This window comes from Octopus bimaculoides, chromosome 5 (genome assembly GCF_046866305.1).
Source record: "Octopus bimaculoides isolate indiv1 chromosome 5, ASM4686630v1, whole genome shotgun sequence".
Taxonomy (NCBI): Eukaryota; Metazoa; Mollusca; class Cephalopoda; order Octopoda; family Octopodidae; genus Octopus; species Octopus bimaculoides.
Window position 1 is genome coordinate 42753740 of NC_142932.1, and position 27311 is coordinate 42781050.

Genomic DNA, 27311 nt, shown 5'->3' on the forward strand with positions numbered 1-27311 from the left:
GTGGACAGGAAATCAGTTGTGTGCTTGGAAGAGAAGTATATATATAAATATATGTGTGTGTTTGTAATATTTTGGTTATTTTTTAATTCTGATTTCTTGTGATAGTATGGATCAGATAAGTTCTTGTTGAAGAATTCATTTTGCTTTTTTCTTTATATTTCTTGATGTGCTTTATGTTTTTTTTTTGTTTTTTTTTTGCAACTGGATACCCTTCCTACCATTAATCTCCAAACCAAAGCATTGTATGTCATGTTATGTCTTATGCCTGTGCTGTAGTGTAATTCACATTTATATGCAAACTTACATGGAAATAACCAACCTCCACTAAAAAAGGAAATAAACCAAATATGTTCTTTATGTAATCATAGAATTAACCACCAGGAACAAAATTGTTGCAGATCATCCCTGGTTCAATAGGATGCTTCATCTTGTTCAGGAGCCTCCTTTGCTCTCATCAACCAGTTCTCCTTGGCCTTCACTGTTGGAATTTGGCTCTTGCACTTTTTTGTATGAGTGGGTAGCAAAGATCCTTATTCAATCTCATGGGAATAAAAGAATGGGTTTCTGGAAAGTTCCTGGCTTTGGGAAAAAAAAAAAAAAAACAGGAAGATCAGTGAATTCTGATTTTATTCAACATATTCCCCTCTCAGATACACACACTTACTGCATCATCCTTCAGTTTCTCTAAACCCTGTAAAAGAACTTGGAAGGTTGGGCCTCCAGCTAAGCGTTTCATGATGCCCTTAAAGCCAGGAACTTTTCAGCCCCACCTCATATATATATATATATATATATATATATATATATATGTATGTATATATATATATGTATATATATATATATATATATATATATATATATATATATATATATATATATGTATATGTATATATATATATATATATATATGTATATATATATATATATATATATATATATATATATATGTATGTATATATATATATGTATGTATATATATATATGTATGTATATATATATATATGTATGTATATATATATATATATATATATATATATATATATATATATATATATATATATATATATATATATATATATATATATATATATATATATATAAACAACAAGATGCAGCACGGATTTTTGTCTGTTTTTAAATGGCTTATAAACACCTTCCACACTGCAATTGTTTTTGTTTCAGATCAAGTCACATGCTATGCAAGTACATCCCTGTAATATATATATATATATATATATATATATATATATATATATATATATATATATATATTTATATATATATATATATATATATATATATATATATATATATATATATATATATATATATATATATATATATATATATATATCATTATCATCATCATCATCGTTTAACATCCGTTTTCCATGCTGGCATGGGCTGGATGGTTCAACTGGGGTTTGGGAAGCTAGGAGGCTGCACCGGGCTCCAGTCTGATCTGGCAGTGTTTCTACAGCTGGATGCCCTTCCTAACACCAACCACTCCGAGAGTGTAGTGGGTGCGCTTTGTGTGCCATCAGCACAGGGGGCAGAGTGGGCTGGCAATGACCACATTCGGTTGGTGCTTTTTACATGTCACCAGCATGGAGATCACAACTACAATTTCCATTTGATTTCGGTGTACTTGACTCAATAGATCTCCTCAAGCATGGCACATCACCCTACGATCCAAGGTACTTTTTAAATGGGCTGGTTATGTGATATTGCTGTAGGTTACAGCTGTGAACACACTTTATTTGCCGGGTCTTCTCAATCACAGCATATCTCCAGAGGTCTCGGTCTTTTGTCATTGCCTCTGTGAGGCCCAACGTTTGAAGGTCATGCTTCACCACCTCATCCCATGTCTTCATGGGTCTCCCTCCACCCCGGATTCCTTCCACTGTTTGGGAGTGGCACTTCTTCACACAGCTCTCCTCGTCCATCCGTAGTACATGACCATACCAATGCAAACGTCTGTATTGCACGCCACATTGGAGGCTTCTTATGTCCAACATTTCTATCAGGGCACTTACACTCTGTCGTGTGTGCACACTGACATTACACACCCAGTAGATCATGCTAGCTTCATTTCTTTCGAGCCTATGCATGTCTTCAGCAGTCACGGCGCATGTTTCACTGCTGTGAAGCATAGCAGTTCACACACATGCATCATACAATCTACCTTCCACTCTGAGCGAGAGGCCCTTTGTCACCAGTAGAGGTAGAAACTTTCTGAACTTTGCCCAGACTATTCTTATTCTAGTGACAACACTCTGTGAGCATCCCCCCACACTACAGACTTGGTCACCTAGGTAGTGGAAGCTATCAACTACTTCTAGTTTCTCCCCCTGGCATGTGATGGAATCTGTTTTCTTAGCATCTGTGGTGTCTATTGCTCCTGTGCATCTGCCACACATGAAAGCTACCTTCCCAATTAGCCTTCCTTTGATGTTGCTGCACCTCTTATGTGTCCATAGCTTACACTGGGTACATCTTACGGAGTTTCTACCTACACCTTATCTACAGATTGAACAAGGCCACCTACCTGAAGGGGTGCATGATGTGTTCACCTTCCTACTTACTAAAATTCTGGTGTATACAACATTGACTCTAAGGCCCTTTGATTCTAAACCTTGTTTCCACACCTGAAATTTCTTCTCTAGTTCTAGTAGTGATTCTGCTATGAAGGCCAGGTCATCAGCATAGAGGAGGTCCCAGGGGCAACCTGTCTTGAATTCCTCAGTTATTGCCTGGAGGGCTATGAGGAATAAAAGGGGGGTGAGGGCTGATCCTTGGTGAACCCCTACATCTACCCGGAATTCTTTACTATACTCATTGCCAACCCTAACCTTACTAACGGCATCTCTGTATAGGGTCTGTACAACCCTTATTAACCATTTGTCAATCCACAGTTTCCACATCGCCCACTAGATAAGGGATCAGGGGACCCTATCAACGGCTTTTTCCAATTACACAAAAGCCAAGTATAGGGATTTATCTTTGGCTAGGTATTTCTCCTTCAGTTCCCATACCAGGAATATAGCATCAGTGGTGCTTCTATCTGGCATAAAACTGAACTGTATCTCATCTAAGCAAACTGTTTCCCTATATATATATATATATATATATATATATATATATATATATATACACACACACACACACATTTATACACACACACACACACACACACACACACACATATGTATATATACACACATATTTATACACATATACATATATGTGCATACACACAAATTATATACATGCATGCATACATACAGACAGACAGACATACGTAGGAGGGACACCCAGTCATAAAAGCTATACTGAAGCTGACAGACACTTCATCATCATCATCATCATTCATTTTACATGTTTGCATTGATTAACCAATTTGACAGATCCACCAAGGCACAGAACTGGCTAGAGCTCTTGTGTCAGCTTTAGCATGGTCCCCAAATTTGTACATCCTTATTAATGCCAACCACCTTACAGTGTATACTGATTGCTCTTTTATGATTCGCTAATGAAGTGAATATTTTGCATTTAATATTAAAGTATGTACTAATGTGGCTAAAAAGTGCCTCTTAAAATTAACAGAAGAACCAATATATATATCTTATTTGAATTTTATTTTCTATTGTGTATATGGCATATTTGTGAACAATATATACCTCTAGCAGTAACCATTCAAAGGGCATTTATCAGGTATTCTCCGGCTGCAGTTATTTTTATTCCATATTCAATTATGATAACTGTTAGTCCTTTTATTGTTATTATTCATGTTCAAGTTTAAACTAGTATTTATATGGCTTGAACTATTATTATTAGCAGCCAAAATACAGTTATTCATGTTGTGACTACACAGACTATCATTATTAGTCACTTGAATACAACTATCGCTAAGAATAAAATGAATAGTCATATTGATATGCATCTTTTTGTTGCTATCATTTAATATAGCTAATGTGGTTGCTACTATTATCACTGCATACAATATTATTGCCACAAACATGGTCCACATTAATTTTAATAATAGTACTATAGACATCAGCCGGGAGAGCTGCTGAATCAGTAATAGCAAGTGTATAAGGAATAAAATCACCAAGTTTAAGGTGAGAAATATGATTATTATTATTTTTATTATTATTTATTGCCTTTGCACAGCTTCTAACCCTGGAGATGTACTACGATGTCCGTTGTTCACTACCAGTGAACTAAAGTAACATCCCGTATTTATCGAGCACCATCCAGAGTATTCAAGCAGTTCCAAGCAGTGCTATTTTCTGCAAGTACTCCACCCTTATTGCAGCCCCTATTTGTTCCATGTACTTCTCATGATTTTTACTCACTGTTCCCAGGGCTCCGACAGTTATTGGTACTACTACCACCTTTTTCATCGACCACAACTGCTTCACCTCCCAAGCTAACCTCTCATATCTATTGCCTTTACTTTCTTCCTTATCGCATACCTTATTGTCAGCTAGGTATGTTATATCTATGATCCAGCATCGTTTGCTTTCTTTCTCAACACTATGTCTGGTTTCCTATTCTCTATCTCATGGTCACACTGAATCATAAAATCCCAAAGGATCTTTGCATTATCGTTTTTGATGATGCCTTCAGGTTTATGTTCATACCACTTTTCTGCTCTGTCAAGCCCGTACTTTTTGCAAAGTGTTCGATGGACAATCCTTGGTCAAGATTAACGTTGGAGGTTTCTATCATTTTTCCTTTGATAAAGGTAGCTTTTGCACATTTATCAAGGCCAAATTGCATCCTGATGTCATCACTGAATTGTTTAACTATTGCTAGCAAGCCCTGTAATTGTTAGTCATTTTTTGCAAAGTGCTTTAAATCATCCATGTAAAAGAGATGATTTAGATTTTTATCAAACATCTTTTAGCCATATTGTACATCATGAGCATTTGAGAGAGGTATTAAGGCTAGACAAAAGAGGAGTAGTGATAGAGTCACCCTGGAAAATGTTACATGAAATTCTTACATTTCCAGCATTGAAAGATTCATTGTCACTGTTCGAAGTCAGTGTGGTCCTCCATAATCTCATGCTTACAGACAAGAAGTTTCACAGAGTAGGTGCTATTTTATAAATTTCCAGACATTTCTTAATCCAGTTTTGTGGTAGACTATCGAAAGCTTTTTTTATAGTCTATCCAAGATATCAACAAGTTCTTGTGTTGTTTGTGACAATCTTCCAAGATCATCTTATTGATCAGTAGCTGATCTATACAACCATAGGACTCACATTTACATCCTTTTCGCTCATTAGGGAATATACTACTTTCTATTAAAAAACTATAGGTATATTCAGTGAAGACAGATTTTGGTATTTTATACATTGTTGTTAAGCAGGTTATGGGTCTATAATTTTTTGGTTCATCTGTTTCTTCATCATTTTTTGGAAGTAGGAATGTAAAGCCATTAATTTGCTGAGAAGGAATCATATTAGGTTGCTGCAAAACATTGTTGTAAAGTTTTGTTATCAGTTCATGACTCTCTGGGAAGGCATTCAACCAGAAGTTAGGAATTTTATCCTTCCTTGGAGACTTCCATTTGCTTGACTTCTTGAGAGCAGATCTTACATTCTCTACCTTGATACCCTCCCACTTTTTGTTCTTCTAAGGAGTCTAAGTCAGTAGATATTCTATCAATCCAAGGGGCTTTTTTATTGTATGCTTTTTCTTCTGCCCAGATTTTATTCCAAAATTCCTGCACTTCTTCTTTTGATGGGACAGACTTTACTGTAATTGGTATTTTCCCTATCTTCCTGTAAATATTTCTTGGGTTATTTTTGAACATGTTGTTGTCCTTGAAGAATCTAACCTGCTTTTCATACCATGCTATGGGGGCAGCTTTAGCAGATGCCTTTTCCTTAATAGTTTCTATGGTGGTATCGATGTCAAGTATGGTTTTCATATATCTTTTTCTTTAATTTTCAGATTTTTGTTGGTTTGATATTCTTGTCAAACTTAAGGTTTTTTTTTAAACATTTTACGTCAGACCTAAGTAGCTGAATGTCGTGTTGAATACATTCTTGCCAAATAGGCTTTTTGTGAGAATGTTGTCATTTTCTAATCTTTTCACCGCAGAGAATCATTGAGATCTTTGCAGATGCATAGTACAGGTGATTGAGATCTGCAACATCAACAGCATTAGCTGAAATTATATCCTTAAGTGCAAGGTGGATTTTACCAATTACTTTCAGTTTTTGGCTAGAGTTGCAAATTTTTGGAAGATTGTCACGTTCATTCATACTGATTTCTTCAATCTTCCACCATTCAATCATGTTCAGTTGGGTCGATTTCTGTGTGACTTTCTTCATCTATTTGATTTTCATCTGCCTTAGTAATTTATGGTTGGTTCAGAGAGGATTTCACTTTGCTTATCAGTTACATTGACTCTTTCTATCATTACTGCATTTTTATCAGATCTGGGTTGGTCTATAATTATTTCCTCAGTCATATCTTTAGCTGCAACTGAATTCCTTTTATCCCTTACTGATTGTTTAATTTGGTCAATCTTTAATTCAGTTAGTAATATTTTTTTTCATCATGTTTCTTCTGACATTGGCAAGTTTGTTACTGTCTATGTAGGATCTTACTTCAGGGTTCTTCTCTCTCCAGTTTAGGTAGGTTTGTTCAGTATTAGATTTATTTGTGGGGAAATGCATGACATGATAGAAGGCCTTAAGAACTTCTTTATTATCTCCTCTTGACCGTTTTTCATTCTTTTTCTTTTGGTTATTTGATGATGAGTGTGGATGGCCATTTGTTATAATATTCCGGTTGTGGGGTACTTCCAGCACCTGTGTTTCAGGAAGATTTGAACCAATAGCTGATTTTTCCACACCCAGTCTGGTTCCTCACTGGGATGTGCAACCCTTGTTGACTCGGGTAACAAGATCTGGTGCGTATTTTGTTTCATTGAGGCATGACAAGCTTGAAAGTTGACATTAGAGGTTAACTTTTTGAGACAACACCACCTCTAAGTTCTCTGAATGAAAATATTGCTCATAGCATAGCTTCTTGAGGCTAACAGATTTGTATTTGTCTGTATTTTTGGTGTTGACAGATTTATTGTTATTTCTACTATTGTTCTAGTTGTTGATATTATTACACTTGTCATAATTATGTTTACCAAAGTTATAAAGCTATTAGCAGGCATAGCTTGGTTATAATAAGAGTTATGGTTATTAAATATAGCTTCATTAGTGGCTAGGGTAGAAAATTCCAATAGAAATATTTATTATTACACTATGCAATACAGATCTAGAATGGTAAGATCGCATATTGATGTATTTGAGATATTTGTTAGCTCTACAGAAAGAATATCAAGCCGGATTTAAATCATGAATGATAGCAATTTTATGACTATTGTTGAAAGTTATAGACAAATTAAACTCATCCAAAAATTTAAGCAAATCTTTCCTAGTATGTTTCAAACCAGAGTTAGACAGTTCTAGGACAACATGAAGAACATCATCCTGATGAAGACTACCTTTAATATTTGGAAATCTGTATCTATGTTACACCTTTCAACATACCCATTAAATACATGCATACATATATATATATATATATATATATATATATATATATATATATATATATATATATATACATACATACACACGCACACACATACATAATATAAACACACACACATAAATATAAACACACATATACATAAATAGATATATATATATATATATATTAATACACATATACATATATATACATTTATAAATATTAGAATGAGATAACAAATCGAAGGTTGTGATGAGTTTTCAAGACATTTATAATGAAATAGTCTTACAGCTGTTTCTGGGATATTATGGATATCCCTTCATCAGAGACGGTGTGAGAAAATATTTGAGTTCGAATTATTGTAGAAAAGATAGGGAATATAGAGGGGAAATAAGAGAATGAAAACAGAAATAAGATATATAAAGATATTGCAGTTGTAGTTCCATTATTTGAGGAAAATGGTGTATAGAAGTGTTAAAAAAGAAGTTTCCTGTAGATGGTGTGTAAGTTCCAATAGCAGTTCATATTTAGTCATTTCAAAGCATGGGGCCGTGGAATCTGTGTTGATCATTCAAAAAGGTTTTGTGGTGTGTGTGTGTGTATGCATATATATATACACACACACACATCCGCATATATACATATAAGCATGCATATACATATACATGAATATAATTATATACACATGTACATATATATGCATATACACATATACATATATATACATATACAAACATACATATATATATATTATATATATATATATATATATATATATAAAACATAATAACGATTTTTATTACAGCATATTCCTAACTCCTTACTAATCAGAAATGCTGCACCAATTTTTTTTTTTATTTTTTAAGCCAATTTATTACTGCTTTTTTTCTGCAACGTTTTTCTGCTAGGTGCTGACTCTTATACAGATTCTGATAGCACTATGGAGAAAAAGAAAGATGTAAAATCAGAATCACCAACACTGATGGGACAATGGCGCCAGGACTACAACAAAGACCTTTACCGTTATTCAGATAACTTCGATGAAGTTTATAATTCCAAGGTACGCTTTTCTCAACATTACCACACCTATCTGGTATGACACAGTTTTTGGGCAGCTCTCTTTGAAACAAAAACTAACAAAAAAAAAATCCAAAACCACAGAAGCTTTATACTAATCCTTTAATATCAAAAACTAACAAGAATTAGGCTGCATTTTCCTGGCTGTCTGTCTTAATGCTGCCCCTCTTTCCTTTTTATTTTGACGATAGAAAAGGAACAAAGCTCCCCTTGTACCCCCAGAAAAAAAAAAACAACAACAATAATAATAATAATAAATGAATAAATAAAAACTATTACTAAAACATGCATGCATGCTTGATTGCATGTCCTGATGTTCAGGTGCATTGTATCTCTTCATAAAATTATAAATGCTTGCATTTGTCTAAACATATATATATATATATATATATACATATATATATATATATATAATATAATTTTATATATATATATATATATATATAAATATATATATATATATATATATATATATATATATAAATATATATATATATATGTGTGTATATATATAAATATATATATATATATATATATATATATATATATATATATATATATATGTATAAGATATGTATATTATATATGTATATATTATATAATTTTATATATGTGTGTGTGTGTGCATATGTATATAATGTAAATATTAAAAGACTAAGAGAGAGAGAGAGTAAAAGGAAACCAAAAAAAAAAACAATATCAAGATGACCGTTATTTTCAAGGCTTTGGTTTATTAACTGCTTCCTGTAAGATCAAACAGAAATCTTAAGAAAACATAGTTCTCTAACAGTTTGGTTTAGTGATGTCAAAATGGAGACAAAATATTCATGTGAAAAGCAAATACCTGCATGTAAGCATGTAATAATTGTATTATGATTTATAAAGAAATGTGAAAGAATAAATCAAACCAAAAAAGGGTAGTAAAATGAAAAAGAGAACAAAACTGGTTTGTTTAATAACACCGTTTTTCAAGAAGAAAAATGTAGTTTTGTATTTATTTATTTATTTATTTATTTATTTATTTATTTTTTGGCTTTTGATAACCTGGTTATTGTTGGTCCCCTTCCCCACTCACAACCACCTTCACAAAATATTTAAATTTTCTTTTGCTATGTGCAAGTGTATAATACATTTTTAAAAAGAGTAAATTTTAAAAGAAATTACCCGAGAACTGTCCCAAACTTATATTTTTAAAACCAGTATTACATTGTGCCAAGGTCTTGACCAACAACTTAAAGGACAGCTTCATCTCATAAACATGGCAAAGTACATATTTTTTAGAAACTGGAATTTTTTAGGGACTTATTTTATTTTTTATTGAAGTTTTTTAATGTTTTGCATTTATTTCATTAATGTACAAGCTTTACTTTTTATAACAATCCTGTGTATACAAATATATGCATCTGTGTGTGTGTGTGTGTACATATGTATATATATGTGTGTGTGTGTATGCATGTATATGTATATATATATATATATATATATATATATATATATATATATATATATATATATATATATATATATATGCACATACACATAGAAACACATGAGCAGAGACTTTTTTCAAAATTATTCAACAGACTTCACCATAGCAGTTCTATAGCAAACCACTTTGTCTCATTATTATATACTTCTGCAAATTCAAATTCTTTAGACTATCATTAAAATTAGTTTTTGTGACTTCTGGTGCTTCAAATTCATTCTCTACAGAGCAACCTTCTTCAGTTTTAATTAGTATACTTGTATTTTCTAGTATTATGTTATCTTTTTACATACCATAGATGTAAGTAGATATTAGGTCTTTATTGCAGCCTTTAACATATGAAGCAATGTTTCTTCCCCTGAGAAAGTAAATTTCCCAGAAAACCAGGGAAAATATTCTCCAGGTAGTTAAAACAAGGCAAACAGATAACTTGTAGGTTATAGTTCTTTATTCAAATGATAGATTAAAGACATTTCTACCAAGGCAAAGAAAATTTCCCAAAATTTCGGGTAAAATTATCTCCGGAGAGCTAAACCAAGTCAAATTGAGGGCTAAATTTCTTACCCAGTAACACAAGATGTCAGCAACAAGCTATGAACTTGGGACCAAATGGATAATAGTTCAAACCTTTATCTAGTCTAATAGTGCCCAGATGATGGAATACACAATCTTTCCCTTCATGTAGACAGAGTAATTTTAACAATTATTAGATATTTTACATCTAAGAACGGTCCATATACCACCAATGTTTTGAAATGTCATAAAAATGTCCACTCTTCGAGTGAAATAGTAGTATAAAGTTGTCAGTGATTATAGTAAGATTATTGTTCCTAATTAATTTGGTATCCAGCAGATTTAACAGTGCACAGTTCAAGCATTGTCAGAGTCAACCTAACACTTCTTTCCTCCAAAAAATGTAGAATGAAATTGCTTTTTTTTATTATTTTTGTTTTTTGAATGTACTGTTCTAGTAAAATTTCGGTAAGTAATGGAAGAGATATGGAATTGACAATATCCTTGACCCTCATTTCTGTGTTAGATATAGGTCACTTTATGTCAGCAAATTGTGCAATTTTACTAAGTATCAATATAACATTTGTTTTCTTATGTTTTTCTTATATGCATTTTGACAATGTCATCATCGTTTTATTAAGCTCATTATGGTTGTTTATATCAAGTAATTAATCTGCCGATGCACAAAAATTATAAAGAATTAGAGGAAAAAATATTAACCCCCACCCAACCATCTACTATGTTTGTTTGGACTACAGTTCTCTTCACATACAGTTATATTTAGAGCAAGGAGGTTTAATTTATAGTTAATTGCAATGACTTTGTTTTCCATTATATCCGAAGATAACTCATTAATCCAGTATTATATGATATCCAACTAATAATTTTGTTTTACAATCAATACGTGCATTCAGGCTATAATGGTGGAGTCTGTCAGTTGGCTCAGATGCTTCAAAGAAGCATTCAGAAATTGTTACTATTATTCTTGCATTTTTGTATTATTATTATTATTATTATTATTATTATTATTACTTTTTGTATTATTATTATTATTATTATTATTATTATTATTATTATTTGACAAAATAAATATTTCGTAAAGAGAATCATATTTCTCAGAGCTACTAAAAGCATAAATAAAATATACATTCATCCCCCACAAAATCCTCATGTATCTATATATCTTAATCTGTAGGGTGCTAGAAGTTAAATATTGTATTTAAACATTTAAATAAGTGCAGGTAAAAACCTTGAAAAGCATAGCTTCAATATTTAAGCTTTAATTATAATCAGATGAAAGCAATTTTAAAGTTCTATGCAATATTCACTCAGCCACATGCAAGTAAGACTTAAAATAACAAATAGTTTTAATGGATACAAAAATATGCTTCAGCTTTGTTATTTTACAAGCAGAAATTGTAAAAGGCATCAATATAGTATATATGTTACAAGTATGTTGCAAAGAGGAAGGCCATTTCAGTACAGGATAGATATTCAAAACTGATTGCCTGAAATCATTTTTTTTTTTTTTAACCACACAACTTCCTCTGAATTTTGAAATGTATCTTCCATGCTAAAAATTATTACACTTCAACTAACTTCCTGTTTCTAGTTATGTTGTTTATATTTACCTAACTCAGGCTGGATTCCTAGTTGCACTTTTCCTACTTCAAGCTCTTAACTGTAGTATCTTTACATTAGATACTTTCTTTATATACTTAGCTTAATGTTTTACACTAATGTCTACCTTTTTGCTCTACTGACTAATGCCATGTCCTCAGAACTGTTGTTCCTATGTTGTCAGCACTACTGACACCAAACTAAAATCTCCTTAGGTGTACTATTACTGTATTATATTCTTCTTGACTTTTTTTTCACTATATGATCTAAATATCTCTTAACCCTTAAAAGCCTTGAGAACTTTCAAGGTACAGTCTTAGCTCTGGTTTCATAACATGATCCAGATGAAAAATCAATTTCACCTTAATGCCTACTCTTTCTATAGGATAGTGCTTTATCACAAACAACATTCTCATGAGACTTGGTACAAATTCCCTGAAATACAAATGAATTAAAGCAGTGCAAAATAACATGTTATATTCCAGAGACACAACGAAAGAAAAACCCAACCACAACAAATTTGAACTCAGGACTTTTGAGCATACAGGACTTTTGCCCATACATCTCCCTTTCTTAACCAAGGCCAGTCTCTCCCTATATTCTTAATTCCACTCTTCTTTTACCAACTTGCATCAAACTAACAGATCCACCATAAATCCCCTTTATTAGAAGGGATTTATATGGCATCGTTCTATGCTCCTTGAAGGAATACTGTGGCTATCAAGATTTACACCCTCATCCACCCTTTTCTTAAATGGTGAAATTCAATTGCAGCTAAAACTTTAAAAAATAATGTATAAAATGTTTTTAGAAAAAAAAAATTGCTAAGAATACTCATAAAAGTGTTCCATCCTGGTCACAGCCATGATGACTAAGTAAATAAAAACCTAGAAAACATGCATTCACTGACTGGAAAGCTTAAAAAGAAAACCTAACAGATTTTCATACACACACACACACATGCATGCACACCTCTGTGCGTGCACGTGCACACACACACACACACACACACACACTAGCTAACTCTCCATTGCAAACTGCTCTAAAATCACTGAAAATACTATCAAACATGTTCTAAATTCAAAGTTAAGTTCAGGGCCCCAAACAGATGTTTGTTTTGTGTAGTAAAACTAACTCCTGTCACAGAGAAGTGTAATGTCTTGAGAAGATTGTACAAAAAGGGAGACAAGAAGCAAACTGCATCTTGCAGAAGCCATGTGTAAGTTGACTTCTTACATCAGGGAGTGGAAAATACATACGTGTGTGTGTGTGTGTGTGTGTGTGTGTGTGCAAAGGAAATTGTAGGTGTGGAAGCGGAAGGGCCTTAGGGTTAACTTAGCAGAGACCAATTTTCTAATAAAATGGAAAACAGACAGGTTACTAATCCTTTCATGAAAATGACCCTGGTCGATGTGTGGAAAAAGGGGTAGAAATTACATGTGGGGAGTCCAATGGAAAGTGTGGACAAAGGGATGCAGTAGAATCACAGGAAGTAACAAAGTAAGTTAACCTTGTGTGGGACAGATGTGCAGGAGCAATGAATACTAAGGACACACAGGAAATAGACTTCCCCAAATGGCTGGGAAGGTGCTTAGAGTTAGTAGATAATGTCAGTTATTTAGGTGACATAATTAACAATGGAAGACGTTGTTTTGAAAGTATATTTGTTAGAATAAGAATAGGATGGAGAAAGTTGGCAACATAATGTCTCTCTCTCTCAGATTGAAAGGCAGTTTGTATGATGCTTGTGTACAAACAGCACTGCTACATGGTAATGAAACATGGGCTGTGAATGCAGAGGACATGTGGAGGCTTGAAAGAAATGAAGCCAGTATGCATGTATGACAAAGTGTGTGTTGAGAGAAAAACTGGGCATAAGAGGCATCAGGTGTAGAGTGGAAGAGAGGAGGCTGCATTGATATGGTCATGAGATGTATATGGATGAGGAGGGTTGCATGAAGGAGTAACATTCACCAAAATGTGGATGGAACCTAGAAGAGAGGAAGCCCAAAGTGGGGGACAAAGTGGTGAAAAATGCCTTTCAGAGCCTCACAAAGGAAATGACAAACAACCAAGATGACTGACGATTTGCTGTACTTAAGAAGATCTGTCCGTTGAAGACAAAATAAGGCCCTAAAGGCATGTTGTTTATATCTTTGCTCCTGTGCACATTCTGTCCCTAATAAATCTCTCCCAACAACTCCTGACGACCACACCCTCTGCTCATGTCCTCTCACTGTATTCTCTTCCCCGCCATCTCTCACCCTCCTTTTGCATTCTCATCAACTTACCCACACACTTACCCTATCCAATCCTTGTACCACTTCACCTCTCGCAGTAACCCGAGAGTACATCCCAACTTCACCATTTTCTCTCTCTCTCTCTCTCTCTCTCTCTCTCTCTCTCTCTCTCTCTCTCTCTCTCTCTCTCTCTCTCCTTCTCTCTTTTCTGACTGATGTAGTTATGTATCTCCTCCACAGTAAGACACCTGTTTTGTCCCTCCATCATACTTTACTTCTCAACACCCAGCACAAAGTCATCTCTTTGATGCTATTCTCCCTTCAATTGAAGTGATTTTGTTTTCCAAGTTACTTGGTGACCTCGTTTGGGTTGTTACCATGTAGAAAAAAAAAACACCTAGTCCACTCTGAAAAGTGGTTGGCATTAAGAAAGGTATCCACTTGTAGAAACCATGCCAACACATGCCAGTTTGGAAAACAGGCATTACATGGTGATGACGATGATGATGATGATGATATATGTGAGTATATGTATTTTTGCATTTGCGTTTGTCTCTGTGGTCATGCAAATTGCTAGAAAAAGCAGGCAAATGTCTCTGAAATTACACATTTCATCATTTTGAAATGAAAGAACACATTGGACAGTCCCCAAACTACAATAAAGATGTGGTAGTCAAAGCTTGGAAGATCTGTAATCACATGTCTTGTGAATAATGACTGACCCAGGGATGAACAACAACTTTAGCTACTTATATCAAGTACATTAGATTAGATAATGGTGCAAAGCATGGCTAAGAGGCACAGACGTAGCTGTGTGCTGGGAGGTTTGCTTCTCAACAGCATGGTTTCAGATTTGATCTCACTTTGGGCTTGTGTCTTCTGCTGTGGCCCTGAAAAACCAGGGCCTTGTGAGTGAGTTTGATGGGTGAAGGCTGATAGAAGCCTGTCATATGTGTGTGTGTGTGTGCCCATGTGTATATGTGTATATATGCGCATGTGTGTTACTGCCTCCTTGCCTTGATTTTGCATAATAGTTGTGTCACTGCCATGCATGTAGTGCCCTTCATTGTCCTTCATTTCGAATCTTCTGTAAAAACGTGTCTGGCCATAGTAAATGTTAACTCACTGGGAAACAGGTGAGGGTTGACAATAGGAAAGATATCCAGCAGTAGAAATTCCACTTCAGCAAATTTTCTCCAACCCATGTGAGCATGAAACATTTGACATTAAAATGATGATGGTGATTAAGATGAAGATATAGATACACTGTTTGAATAAAAGCTGGGATGGTCAGTGTTGGAATATATTTGAGCATAAGTCTGCTGGAACACAACTAACCTGAATCCAAATAAAAAAAAAAACTATAGCCACTAATACTAACAACAATCTTATACATTTGAAAATGTGTTCCTTAATATTCTATGTATGAATAAAAGAATAATGGCTAGAATATATAACCTTAACCAGCTCAGCTACATCAACAATAATTTGAGAAATTATGTCTTTCACAAACTGTACCAATGCAATAAAGCTCTGTTGTCCATTTTTTGAGATACAAAATTTCTAATCAATAGTAAATTTGATTAAGATAACCCCAATGCATGACAGATCCTTCTTTTAACCCTTGAAGAATGAAAAGTAAACCTAACCTAGACAGGATTTGAAATCAGAATGTAAAGAATCAGTATATCAATTGAAACTTAAAAATAGAGGTTTTAATACTATAATTTTAAGATATTTCTCCTGTGTTCTGTGGGTAAATGTGTTTGTGTTTTCTCTCTAAACTGTGTAGGTGGGATGGGGGAATGGCAATTTGACATGGTTGTAGAATTAGATGTATTGGTTCATTTCACTCAATACTGCTAGGTACAGTAGAATAATAATATTTACTGCAAGATGAGTAGATTTCCAGTACTAAAACTCTGAGTAGTGACTTAGGCAGATCTAAATTTGAAAGTTTCTAACAAAATAGATACAGAGTGAGGAATTTGAGAAGAGGGGGTTTGTTGATTAAATTGACCATTTTACTTCAATAAAACTTTATTTCATTGATCCCAAAAAGGATGAAAAGCTAAGCTGACCATGACTGAATTTGAACCCCGTACATAAATAGAATTATTCAAAACTGTAAGAAATTAATCTATGACCTCTATTTATTCTGCCATGAAGGTGTGTGGCCTAATGTTGTGTCCTTAAACATTTCACATCCCCCCCCCCCATGTATTACTACAGTCACAGAAAAAGCTATGAGCACCACAAAATCAAACAGATTTGACATAGAAACATCTTGCTTAGGTCCTTCAGTGAGGGATCTTAAAATCTTTCAACTTTTTTTTTATCCCTGTGTAGTCAAATAAAGACTGAAAATATTTAATAAGACTCAAAACCTCCACCTAAAAATGCGTCACTGCATACACATCTCTTTACTAATTAGAAAAGAGATGTTTAAACATATTTTCATCACTGTTATTTTCAGGAATCTGATAGTGGTGAAGGAGATTTTTCAGTTATTTCTAGCACAGAAAGTAACTCCATGCAACTTAAATGTGTGAATTCTGCTTGAACTATGAAACGATGGGGATTGAAAAGCATTCATTGTATAGTGACTATAGTAAATAGTCTAATATTAGGGCATATAAACATCCCTAATGGAAAAGAAAATGGTCATTTGTACATGTGCGAATCGATTCCCACACATATGTGGTCAATTTGTTTTGCTTGTTTCAGTCACTGCATAACTGCAGTTATGCTGGGGTGCTACCTTGAGGTCAGATGGATTGACCTCTGACCTTTTTTTTTTTTGGTGGGAGAAGGTCAAGTACTTGTTCTGTCAGTTTCTTTTACCAAGCTGGTACATTGCAGGGAAGAGGGCAGTCAGCTGTCTGGTAGTGGTGGGACAGACATGGACACAAAGATGTCTGCACATGCATGAGGTGGTACCAAAAAGGTTCCCGGACTAGTTCTGTAGTGCACAAACAGATGGCAGCACATGGTTGCTTGTGCAGTGAGAGCTAGCAGTGACCTTCATGGGGCAGTGTGCCAATTGACATTGTTGTGTTTACTTTGCAAGTTGTGAAATTTGTGTTTTTGTGATCATGTGTATGACGTAGTCTGTGATTTTTGTCATTGGCAGGAAGTTAGAACAAAGAGCCATCATAAAGTTTTGTCTTAAACTTGGAAAGTCTACTACAGAGACATTGAACATGCTTCAGCAAGCTTATGGTGATGAGGCAATAAGTCATACACAATGTTTTGAGTGGCAAGGAGACTTCAGAAGTGGAAGAGCATCCCTGGAATATGATGAGTGATCTGGAAGACCTGCCATGAGCATCACCCCTAGAGATGTGGAGAAAGGTCATCAGGTTGTGCATGAAGATTATTGGAGGACAATCATTGGCATCATCATTATCATCATCATCATTGTTTAACGTCCGCTTTCCATGCTAGCATGGGTTGGACAATTTAACTGAGGACTGGCAAGCCAGAAGGCTGCACCAGGCTCCAGTCTGATTTGGCAGAGTTTCTACAGCTGGATGCCCTTCCTAACGCCAACCACTCTGAGAGTGTAGTGGGTGCTTTTACATGCCACCGGCACGAGGGCCAGTCAGGCGGTGTTGTCAACGGCCACACTCAAAAATGTGTTTTTTACGTGCCACCTGCATGGGAGCCAGTCCAGCGGCACTGGCAATGACTTCGCTCGAATGATTTTCTAACGTGCTACCAGCACAAGTGCTAGAAGGTGACGAAGCATTTGAGGGAGGACATTCAGCAAAAGGAACTGAATCTGTGAACTGCAAAGAAATGGATTCTTCAGGATCACGATGCACCTGTCACCAAGCTCTCCTCACTTGTGAGTTTCTCACCAAAAACACCATGGTATCATCGCTGCACCCACCCTATTCGCCAGATTTAGCATTTGCAGACTTTCGTCTCTTCCCCAAGATGAAAATGCAGCTCAAAGGTTGCCATTGTAACATTGTCAACATCAAGAACAAATTGCATTCAGTCTTCAATTCGCTTACAGGAAACAACTTCTAGGCTGGATTCTAAAAGTGGCAGAAATGCTGGGGCCCAGTCTATTGCTGCAGAAAGTGACTATTTCAAAGGAAATGATTTTAAAAAATAAGTTATTTTTTTATTAACCATAACTAGTCTGTGGAAATGTTGATATCACTTCACACATACACACACACACACACACATGACATGCTTCTTTCTGTCACCCCCCCCCCCTTTCTTCTAGTCACTGTACCATACTGCTGCTGTAAGTAAAGATAATAGTGGGTCTCCCCTATTCACTATACTATGCAGGCTGTGAACTGGTCTAACTTGAATTTTTTTTTTTTTTTTTCTCATTCACCGTTTATTCTATTCATTGCTCTAAGCTTCCTATGAAATGAGGTTTGGCATTCAATTCACCGATATTCAGTCCCTCCTCTTAATATCTTTACCACTCTCCCTCTTTTTCCCATCATGAGACCAATCTATTAAACTGTGCCCTTCGCACTCTACTATCAGCCCTTTGCCCTGGACCACTTATTGACTTCCCTCTTACCATTTATCCACTTCTGTTAATCCCCATCACTCACTCTCTCTCTTTCTTTCTTTTTCTTTACCATCATGCTTTTGCTTCTTTTGTCACCCACCCACCCTGTTTGTTGTCTTCACTTTTTCTTTTGTTCATTTTGTTAGTCACATTGCTTTGATTAAATGAACACATCACACTGTAGTAAGGAATCTTTAGTTTTATAGGATAAAAAAACAAACCCTAGTTTTGGGACCCTAATAAAACACATCAAGTACACTCTGCTAAATGGATACTACCAGGAAGAAAATAAGTCCAAAGTTAATCATAAAAATGGCAATACTCTTCAGTATGATATTATCTGCAATGCTGAATGAAGAAGCTTTTGACAGCAACATCCCAGACATCTGCACCCCAAATCTCATTGATGGTAACTTGTAAAATTTCTGCTGTCACTAAAGTAAGAGAGGCTGAACTCAGAGACCTTATCTTTGCCATATTGCTTTTAATCAGGACATGAAGCTGGAAATGAACTGGTTGTCAAAAGTGAATGACAAAATTGTCCCTACATCGGCATAACAAACACTGTAGAGATGCACCAGCCTGTCCCCAGAATCTCATTCCAAGGACCTTAGATCAGTAAATGAAAATCAATTTTAGTCACTTACTAAAAATAACATTTTCCTAATTTCATATCCTGTCATGATAGAAAAAAAAAAAAAGAATTATGTTGAATTATATGATCGTACGTTCATTGTACATAGGAAAAAGATAGACTTCTCATAACAGGAATGCTTCTGATCATCAGTTGTTCAGTCAGGGATAACATTGGGGCCAAACATATACCGTCAAATTGATAAACAACCATTAGTTACTTCCTTGGCAAATACAATGTGCTTATCAAAGAATTTTCATAGGAGAATAGAGTTGATTTCTCATTGCCTTCTTTTACAAGATGCCATATTGTCAGATATTCATTAAGATCTCCACAGCTACCTCAGCTGAAAGAAATATCACAAAGTAGTTTATACAATGCCCTCAAGATTATTTCTAAATCATCCCCACTGGACTAGTACTTTATTTCATCACCTTCAGAAGAACAAAAGACAAAGTTACTCTCAGCCGAACTGAATTCGGTAAAGAGCATTTTGTCTGATTCTCTAATAAGCCTACCAGAGAATTACTGGGTTCCTCATTTGATCACTCTAAAATTCAAATATTCAATGAAGCTATTTTCTTTCATGAATGCATATTGATGAAAAATAATTAAATAAATAATTAAATAAAGGTGTAGAAGTGGTTGTGTGGTAAGTAGCTTGCTTACGAACCACATGGTTCCGGGTTCAGTTCCACTGTGTGGCACCTTGGGCAAGTGTCTTCTACTATAGCCTCGGGCCGACCAAAGCCTTGTGAGTGGATTTGGTAGACAGAAATTGAAAGACGCCCGTCATATATATGTATATATATATATATATATATATATATATATATGTATGTGTGCATGCATATAATTGTGTGTCTGTTAGTCCTCTCAACATTGTTTGACAACCAATGCTGGTGTGTATACGTCCCCATAACTTAGCGGTTCGGCAAAAGAGACCAATAGAATAAGTACTAGGCTTACAAGAATAAGTCCTAGGGTCAATTTGCTCGAGTAAAGGCGGTGCTCCAGCATGGCCACAGTCAAATGACTGAAACAAGTGAAAGAATAAATAGATAAAACAGGAAAACTATGGAAGATTACAAGAGCAAACGGGGTCTTGCAATGGTTAAATGTATTTCATTGATTATCTTGACTGCATAGACACTGGAATTGAGTTCCCCATGCTTTGTGCCACAGACTTAACAAAGTCACAGAGATTTCTTTGCATTTGGTTTCGTTCCAACATCCAATAATTTTCTGATGCAAGAATGAATGACATGAAATATAAGAATGTTTCTCTTAAAAAGGAATAATGACACATTTCTATTATCAGTCATTCCACTGATTATATTTTCTTACATAATATCCTGCTGGAGACTTTTTTGTAAATTTTAAACTCTGATTTTGGGTGTGTGTGTGTGTGTGTGCGTGTGCGTGCATGCGTACGTGTGTGTTTTATATAAAGTATATTTGTAAGTATGCATATTATGGAACATGGACGTTAAATGATGATATATTTGTGATTGCACACATCTAGTGTTTAAATACTTGTGAAAATAAGAATTTAGAATTGAAGACAAAACAAACATATAAATGAATAACTTCATTGCAAGGAGAATAGAAAGTAAACACCAAAAATACAAAGCAATAAAAAAAAAATCTGCAATTAAAACCAAAAAAAATGTTTCATGTAAATTTCACATAGCAACTAATAATAATAGCAAAAGCAATAACAACAATATCTTGTTGTCTCATCAGATGATATTGAGTCTCTAAAAGAAAAAAAAAGAGAAATTATCTAAATATAAAGATATGGAAACAGAGAGAACCTGAATGTGGGGGCCTGAAAACTGAAACACTCCCTATAAATAATAAGTGCTTCAGGAATGATAAAAAAAAAACACAAACAAATACATAAAAAAAAAGCCCATGATTTACAAATATACCTGACACACAAAAAAATGGTATCACTTAAGCACAGCACATGCACAATACAAAGTAAAATCTAACCAAACGAAAAAAACTGTACATATTCAAGGCACCAAACAGCACTCAGTGAAAGCATGCATTAGAAATTTAAAAAATATTGAATAATAATAAGACTATATAATAATAATAATAATAATAGCAACAACAACAACAATAGATAAATAAACAAATACTCATTTCATTTTTCTTCATTGAATCCGTAAATCTTTTACTTTTTGTCAGATTTTACTAGAACTCATCAAAGCACTCATGATTGTGATTAATTTCTATTGGTACTTGATTTTTCAATTTTTTTGAAAAAGCCATCATCAATATTATATACCTCCTCTATGTCTCATTAACCCCTTAATTGCAAAAATGGCAGACATCTTAAAAAAAGTGTTTTCTTGTATTCAAATCAAGTCTGCGAATATCCTTTCTGTAATTTCTCTCTCTCTCTCTCTCTCTCTCTCACTCTCTTGTTTAGTAGCTGATATGTAGCCTATTTTTTTTTAATGTGTCTTTGTGTATGCTTCTAAAAAAACATTTTTTTTTTTTTATGTTTCAAAAAAAATTAAATTGTCTGTAAATAGAAATTGTATATTTTTCATATCTGGATTCAACAAAAGCCACAACAAAAATAAACAAAATAAAAAAAAAAAGATAAGTCTATTACAAACTTTAATGCAATAATGTGAAGATCTTTAAAAAAATAAAACAAAAAAAAAACTTTACAAAAATGCAGTCTTTTTTCATTTTTTTTTTAATTTTTAGATATATTTGATTTTAAAAGTAATTTGTTTCATAATCAATATTATCCTAAATCAATAGAGGTGTGGTGTAGCTTGAAGTGGTGTGACACAGCATGAATTGTAAAGCCAAAATAAGCTCTTAGTAAGCTGAGCTTGTGACTCAGTTTCAATTCCCAGCTGAAGTTAATTCAGTTCAGTTCCGTTCATTTACACTGCTAAATGACTGGGTAAAACATTGAGGTCAGACAAAGCCCATTCCCCCCCCCCCCCATTCCCCATCCACTGGCGTGATTTAGTGCCTCAGTTATAATCCAGTATGTGAAATCGGAAAGAAAGCACAATTATATGACAACGACAAAAACACAATACCTACTATTAATAATGATGATGATAATGATGATTTCATTGCTACTTCTGCTACTATACTACTACTACTACTATTACTACTACTACTACTACTACTACTACTACTATTACTACTACAACAGCTGCTACTACTACTAGTAATAATAATAATAACAATCTTGTATAGATGCTAAATGCTCCCAACGAGTTCATCAATCACATCATATATGCCTTGCAGATGAAAACTGCAATCAGAAATATAACAAGCTTCCCAAAATGGTGTCAGAGATATTTTCTTACAAATATTTAAAAAAAAAAAAATATGGGTCATTTGCTTGAAAAAGACTAGAAGTCATGGGCTTGTCCTTTCTTATGTCATGCCACATAAACATTTTAAAATAAGAATTGTGGATGTTTCAGTTTTTCATTAAAATTTTTCCAGCTTTCTTTTCTTTATTTTGCATTAAAAATTTATGGCTGTGACTTTTCAGCTTGCAATATGATAAATTCCAATAAAAGATACACATGTGTGTGTGTGTGTGTGTGTGTATGTCTGTGTATGTATGTCTGTGTGCATATAAATATGTGTGTGTGTGTGTGTGTGTATGCATCACACACACATGCACAAATGCATGTGTCAGAGCATATATCTGTGTGTTAGAGAAGAAAAAATGAAAGCATTTGTCAATTGTCAAAGAGAAAATCACAAACAAATACAGTGAAATTTCAATAAAAAACACATTCCAGTTTAACAAAAGTTTAGCAATTTCATAGTTATATTAGCCCAACGCAGTTATCACCTTGTGTGCTATCACATTCACATCCATTTTTTGATACTTTTGTACACATGCACACAGACACACTGTAAACATCACAATGTAGTTATCTGAAGTGCCCTTTGAAAAATGACTTAAGCAAATGAAATTTAAAAAAACAAAAAACAGTAAACGGTACCAATAATATACTCATTTGCAAACAGTCTTCTCATATTCTTCCAATCGATTTTGTTTGTCTATCTAGCCAACAAAGAGGGGAAAAAGAAAAGCATAAAAAAAATGTTTCCTAAATGAAGTTAAAGTCATTCTCAAGAATATTTTTATTTTTTAAATATTGTGACATTTTATATTGGCATAGAGAATCAAATATTCTATATAACCATAGATAGATTTGGAATTTGAATAAAGCATGAAATACAGAGAAAAAAAATTAAATAAATAAATAACGAACAGGTTTTTACTTGCTTGAAAGTGTTTATGGGTGTATTTCAAACATTCTCAGTTTTAAATGTTATTACTCCAAGTTTCTCACAAAAGCAATTGTCTTTCAAGAAACCAATATTAATCAGCTTTAAACACATTTGTATTAACAGTGTGCAATGTTTGATCTATGTAAGGTAAGCAGGTTTATACATCCAGGCCTAGATGCCATTCAATTAGCCTTTTTGTCAACTGTACTCAAACTATTGACATGTAGAGTTGCACAAAAGGCTGAGGAGACAAAAACTAGATCGGGATATATAATAGTGCTTACCTTACATATAACAAACACATACACAAAAACATGCACGTATATAAAAAAAAGTAACATTATAAATTTTATATTTCTCTGCACTTCATATTGAGTTCTTTTCTCATGTTTGTATGTATGAATATGTAGTCACTTGCTTTTATATATGAGAGTGTGTGCATATATCTGATTTTGCTACACTTTAAGAACAGCATTGATTAAAAAATTTCAAATAAACAAAGAAAAATATTTTATTGTAGAAGCCAAAACTGGTCTAGTATAATGGTTGGCAACTGAATGTGTTTCATGTGGATAACTAAATGCATTGTTTCAACTCCAAGCTTCTTTAATCTAGATATTGCTTCAACAATCTTAGCAGAGAAAGTTGTAAAGATTTACTTTAAGGAGTGATTCAAAACAGGCATCTCTTAACCAAGTTAATTTTTGTAAACAATCAGAAAGCTACTGATTGAAGCCACCATGTTTCTGGGATGTTTGAATTCTGAATGTCAGTGTCACACCATTCAGACTCTGGTTAATTTCATAGTCAAGCATCAAGAAGACATTATTAAAGATTGCATTAAGGTCAACTTAGAAGTTGCAGCATAGTTATGATGTGTTGCATGTATGCACATGTTTGTGTGTGTGTGTGTGTGTGTGTGCATATACAAGGGTTGGACAAAATAATGGAAACACCTTAGAATTTCAAACAAATTTATTTTAATATAGGGGAGGACCACCTTTGGCAGTAATTACACCTTGAATTCAATGAGGTATGAACTTGTACAAAGTTTGAATTGTTTTCCTTCAGAAACAGTTCCACAACCATAGGATGAATTTGATAAAATAGTCTTGACTATTAATTCTGCCATGAAGGGAAACCATTGGGACAGTGGATTTCTAAGGTATAGCCCCTCCCAGATCATCACAGATCTTCCTTCATGTTTAACAGTTGGAAGAAGACAGTCTGGGTCAGATGCATCTTTTGGCTGTCTCCACATGTATACTCGGCCGGTGGTTGGAAATGAGGTAAAGGATGACTCATCCAAGAAAATAATATTCTTCCACTGCTCTAGGGACCAATTCTGTCAGTTTTTACTCCACTCTAAACACTTTGCAACATTTGTTTTTGAAAGTAGTGTTTTTCTGATTGCAGCCTTCCCATGCAATCCGGTTTTGTGCAGCTCCCAGCAAACAGTTTTTTGTGGAAACTGGATTCTTGAGGTGGTCATTAAGCTCTGCAGTAATTTTGGGAGCTGTACTTTTGTGATCCTCTCTAACAATTCGCGTAAGAGTCTGACAGTCCTTCTCTGAGAGTTATGGTTTGCTTCCGGAGTTTTGTTTCGGCGAGGAGGTTTTTCCCTCTTTCTCAAAAGCTACCATTACTTTCGAGACAGTACTGCTTGATACACCAAACATTTCAGGTGTTTTCATTACACTAGTATCTGCCATATAAGCACCAACAATTTACCGCTTTGTAAGTCCATTAGATCTGTCATGTTAATGAATTTTAATTACCTTTTTCTGATGATATCTGAAAAGAAACAGCAATTTTATCAAAACATATTAAGCAACACTAATAATAAATAAAAAAAACATAAAATAAACAAGCTTTTGACAGTTTTTATAGATATTTCAAAATTATGATTCTATGATGCTAGGTGTTCCCATTATTTTGCCCAACCCCTGTATATATGTTGCTTTACTTTGAGATACACAACTCGCAGCAGTATATACTCATATATTTCAAGTTAGTACCATGTTTATGTTAGAAATAAATATGTTCAAAGCTCATTTAAAAACTATTGCACTTGACCACACAAGCACACACACAATCACAAACACACACATACACAAATATATAAATATATGTATACATGTGTGTGTCTGTCTGTCTGTACATTAATTGGATTAAGGCAGGCTGCTCATGTTTCACCAAATCACTAGTGTGCCTCATGAAGAATGTCAGAAATTCATGTACCATTTTTTAATAATGTTGCTGACTGGAATGATGTGAAAGCTACTCTTTGATATCAGGGTTCCACTTCAACAAATTTCCAAATGTCATATTTTCATATTTCTGCAATTATATTAACAAACCTCCAATCAAATTATTTGTTGGTTGATATTGGATAACCTCAGGAGTAAACCATTCCTTTTGTTTTACTCATTCTATGTCTGTGCTTGATCATTTCTTCAGTAGAATTAAGTTAAGGCTGCTATCATGTTTTAGAAATAGCTCATACAATTATACTTCTAAAAATACTAATATACAAAGAATTACTTCATTCTGCTATTGAATTTGTGTAATAGTCTCACGAAAGAGAAACTCACATGGGTTAACAACAGCAATCTTGACAGTGCAAGTATCTTTTCCATTGCAATCCTCACAGGAAAAAATTATATCCCATCCCTTTGTATAGCTCTGGCTAATTTGCAAGTAAAACACAGATTGATCTTGCTTTAAAATGAAATATTTTTTGAAACAGGTTTTCAGTTTCTGCTCTCTTATTTTGAATTGTCAATACTCATGAAAAATATTCTGTGTAATGAAAAAACTTATTGATAAAGACTCTTTCATTGAAGAAATCAAACTTATCAATAAGTTCAAAATGTAGCATTTGAATAGCTTGACTTTTGAAATGATTCTCACCATCAAACATAAAACTTGACCAATTAAGAATATAGGATGAAGGATTATTATCTATTTCAGCATAACTATTTTATCTTTCTAGAGTTAGTAACATATGTACCAGTAATACATGCAGGTCAGATCAATCACCTACTTTCCTTTCCACCATTGACTTTATGCATATGCTGTGTCATAGTAAAAGCCATTGAGCAAGAACCATGCTTGCTATGAATTAAGGTTGCCTGCTTAATTATCAAGAAGTCACTGACCAACACATTTTAAACTCTGGTCCAGAAACATAGTGTCTCTTTACTCTGCCTTTTCTACTGCTACTGCAGTGGCAACCCCATTTAATCTTGCCTCTGTTCTCACCTCATTGTCCATGTTGTGCTATAATAAAGAGTATGAATGTCACACTTTTGTCATTCCTTCCCTATGGGGGCTTATGCTC

At 34.1% G+C, this 27311-nt stretch overlaps 1 protein-coding gene across 11 annotated transcripts in view; it reads left to right on the top strand.

Annotated features, from left to right (window-relative positions):
- LOC106878768 (irregular chiasm C-roughest protein) overlaps window positions 1–27311 on the top strand; it is an 898223-nt gene that overhangs the window by 823388 nt on the left and 47524 nt on the right. For 9 of the 11 annotated variants that reach the window (XR_016241876.1, XM_089352175.1, XM_089352178.1 and 6 more), the window contains one exon: window positions 8462–8613. The exons of the other annotated variants lie outside the window; for them this stretch is intronic. Coding sequence is in view for 8 of the 9 variants with exons in the window: in XM_089352175.1 (XP_089208301.1) it covers window positions 8462–8613 (152 nt within the window). In the remaining variant the exon portion in view is untranslated. The remainder of the gene's footprint in view (window positions 1–8461; window positions 8614–27311) is intronic. 11 annotated transcript variants of the gene reach the window in all.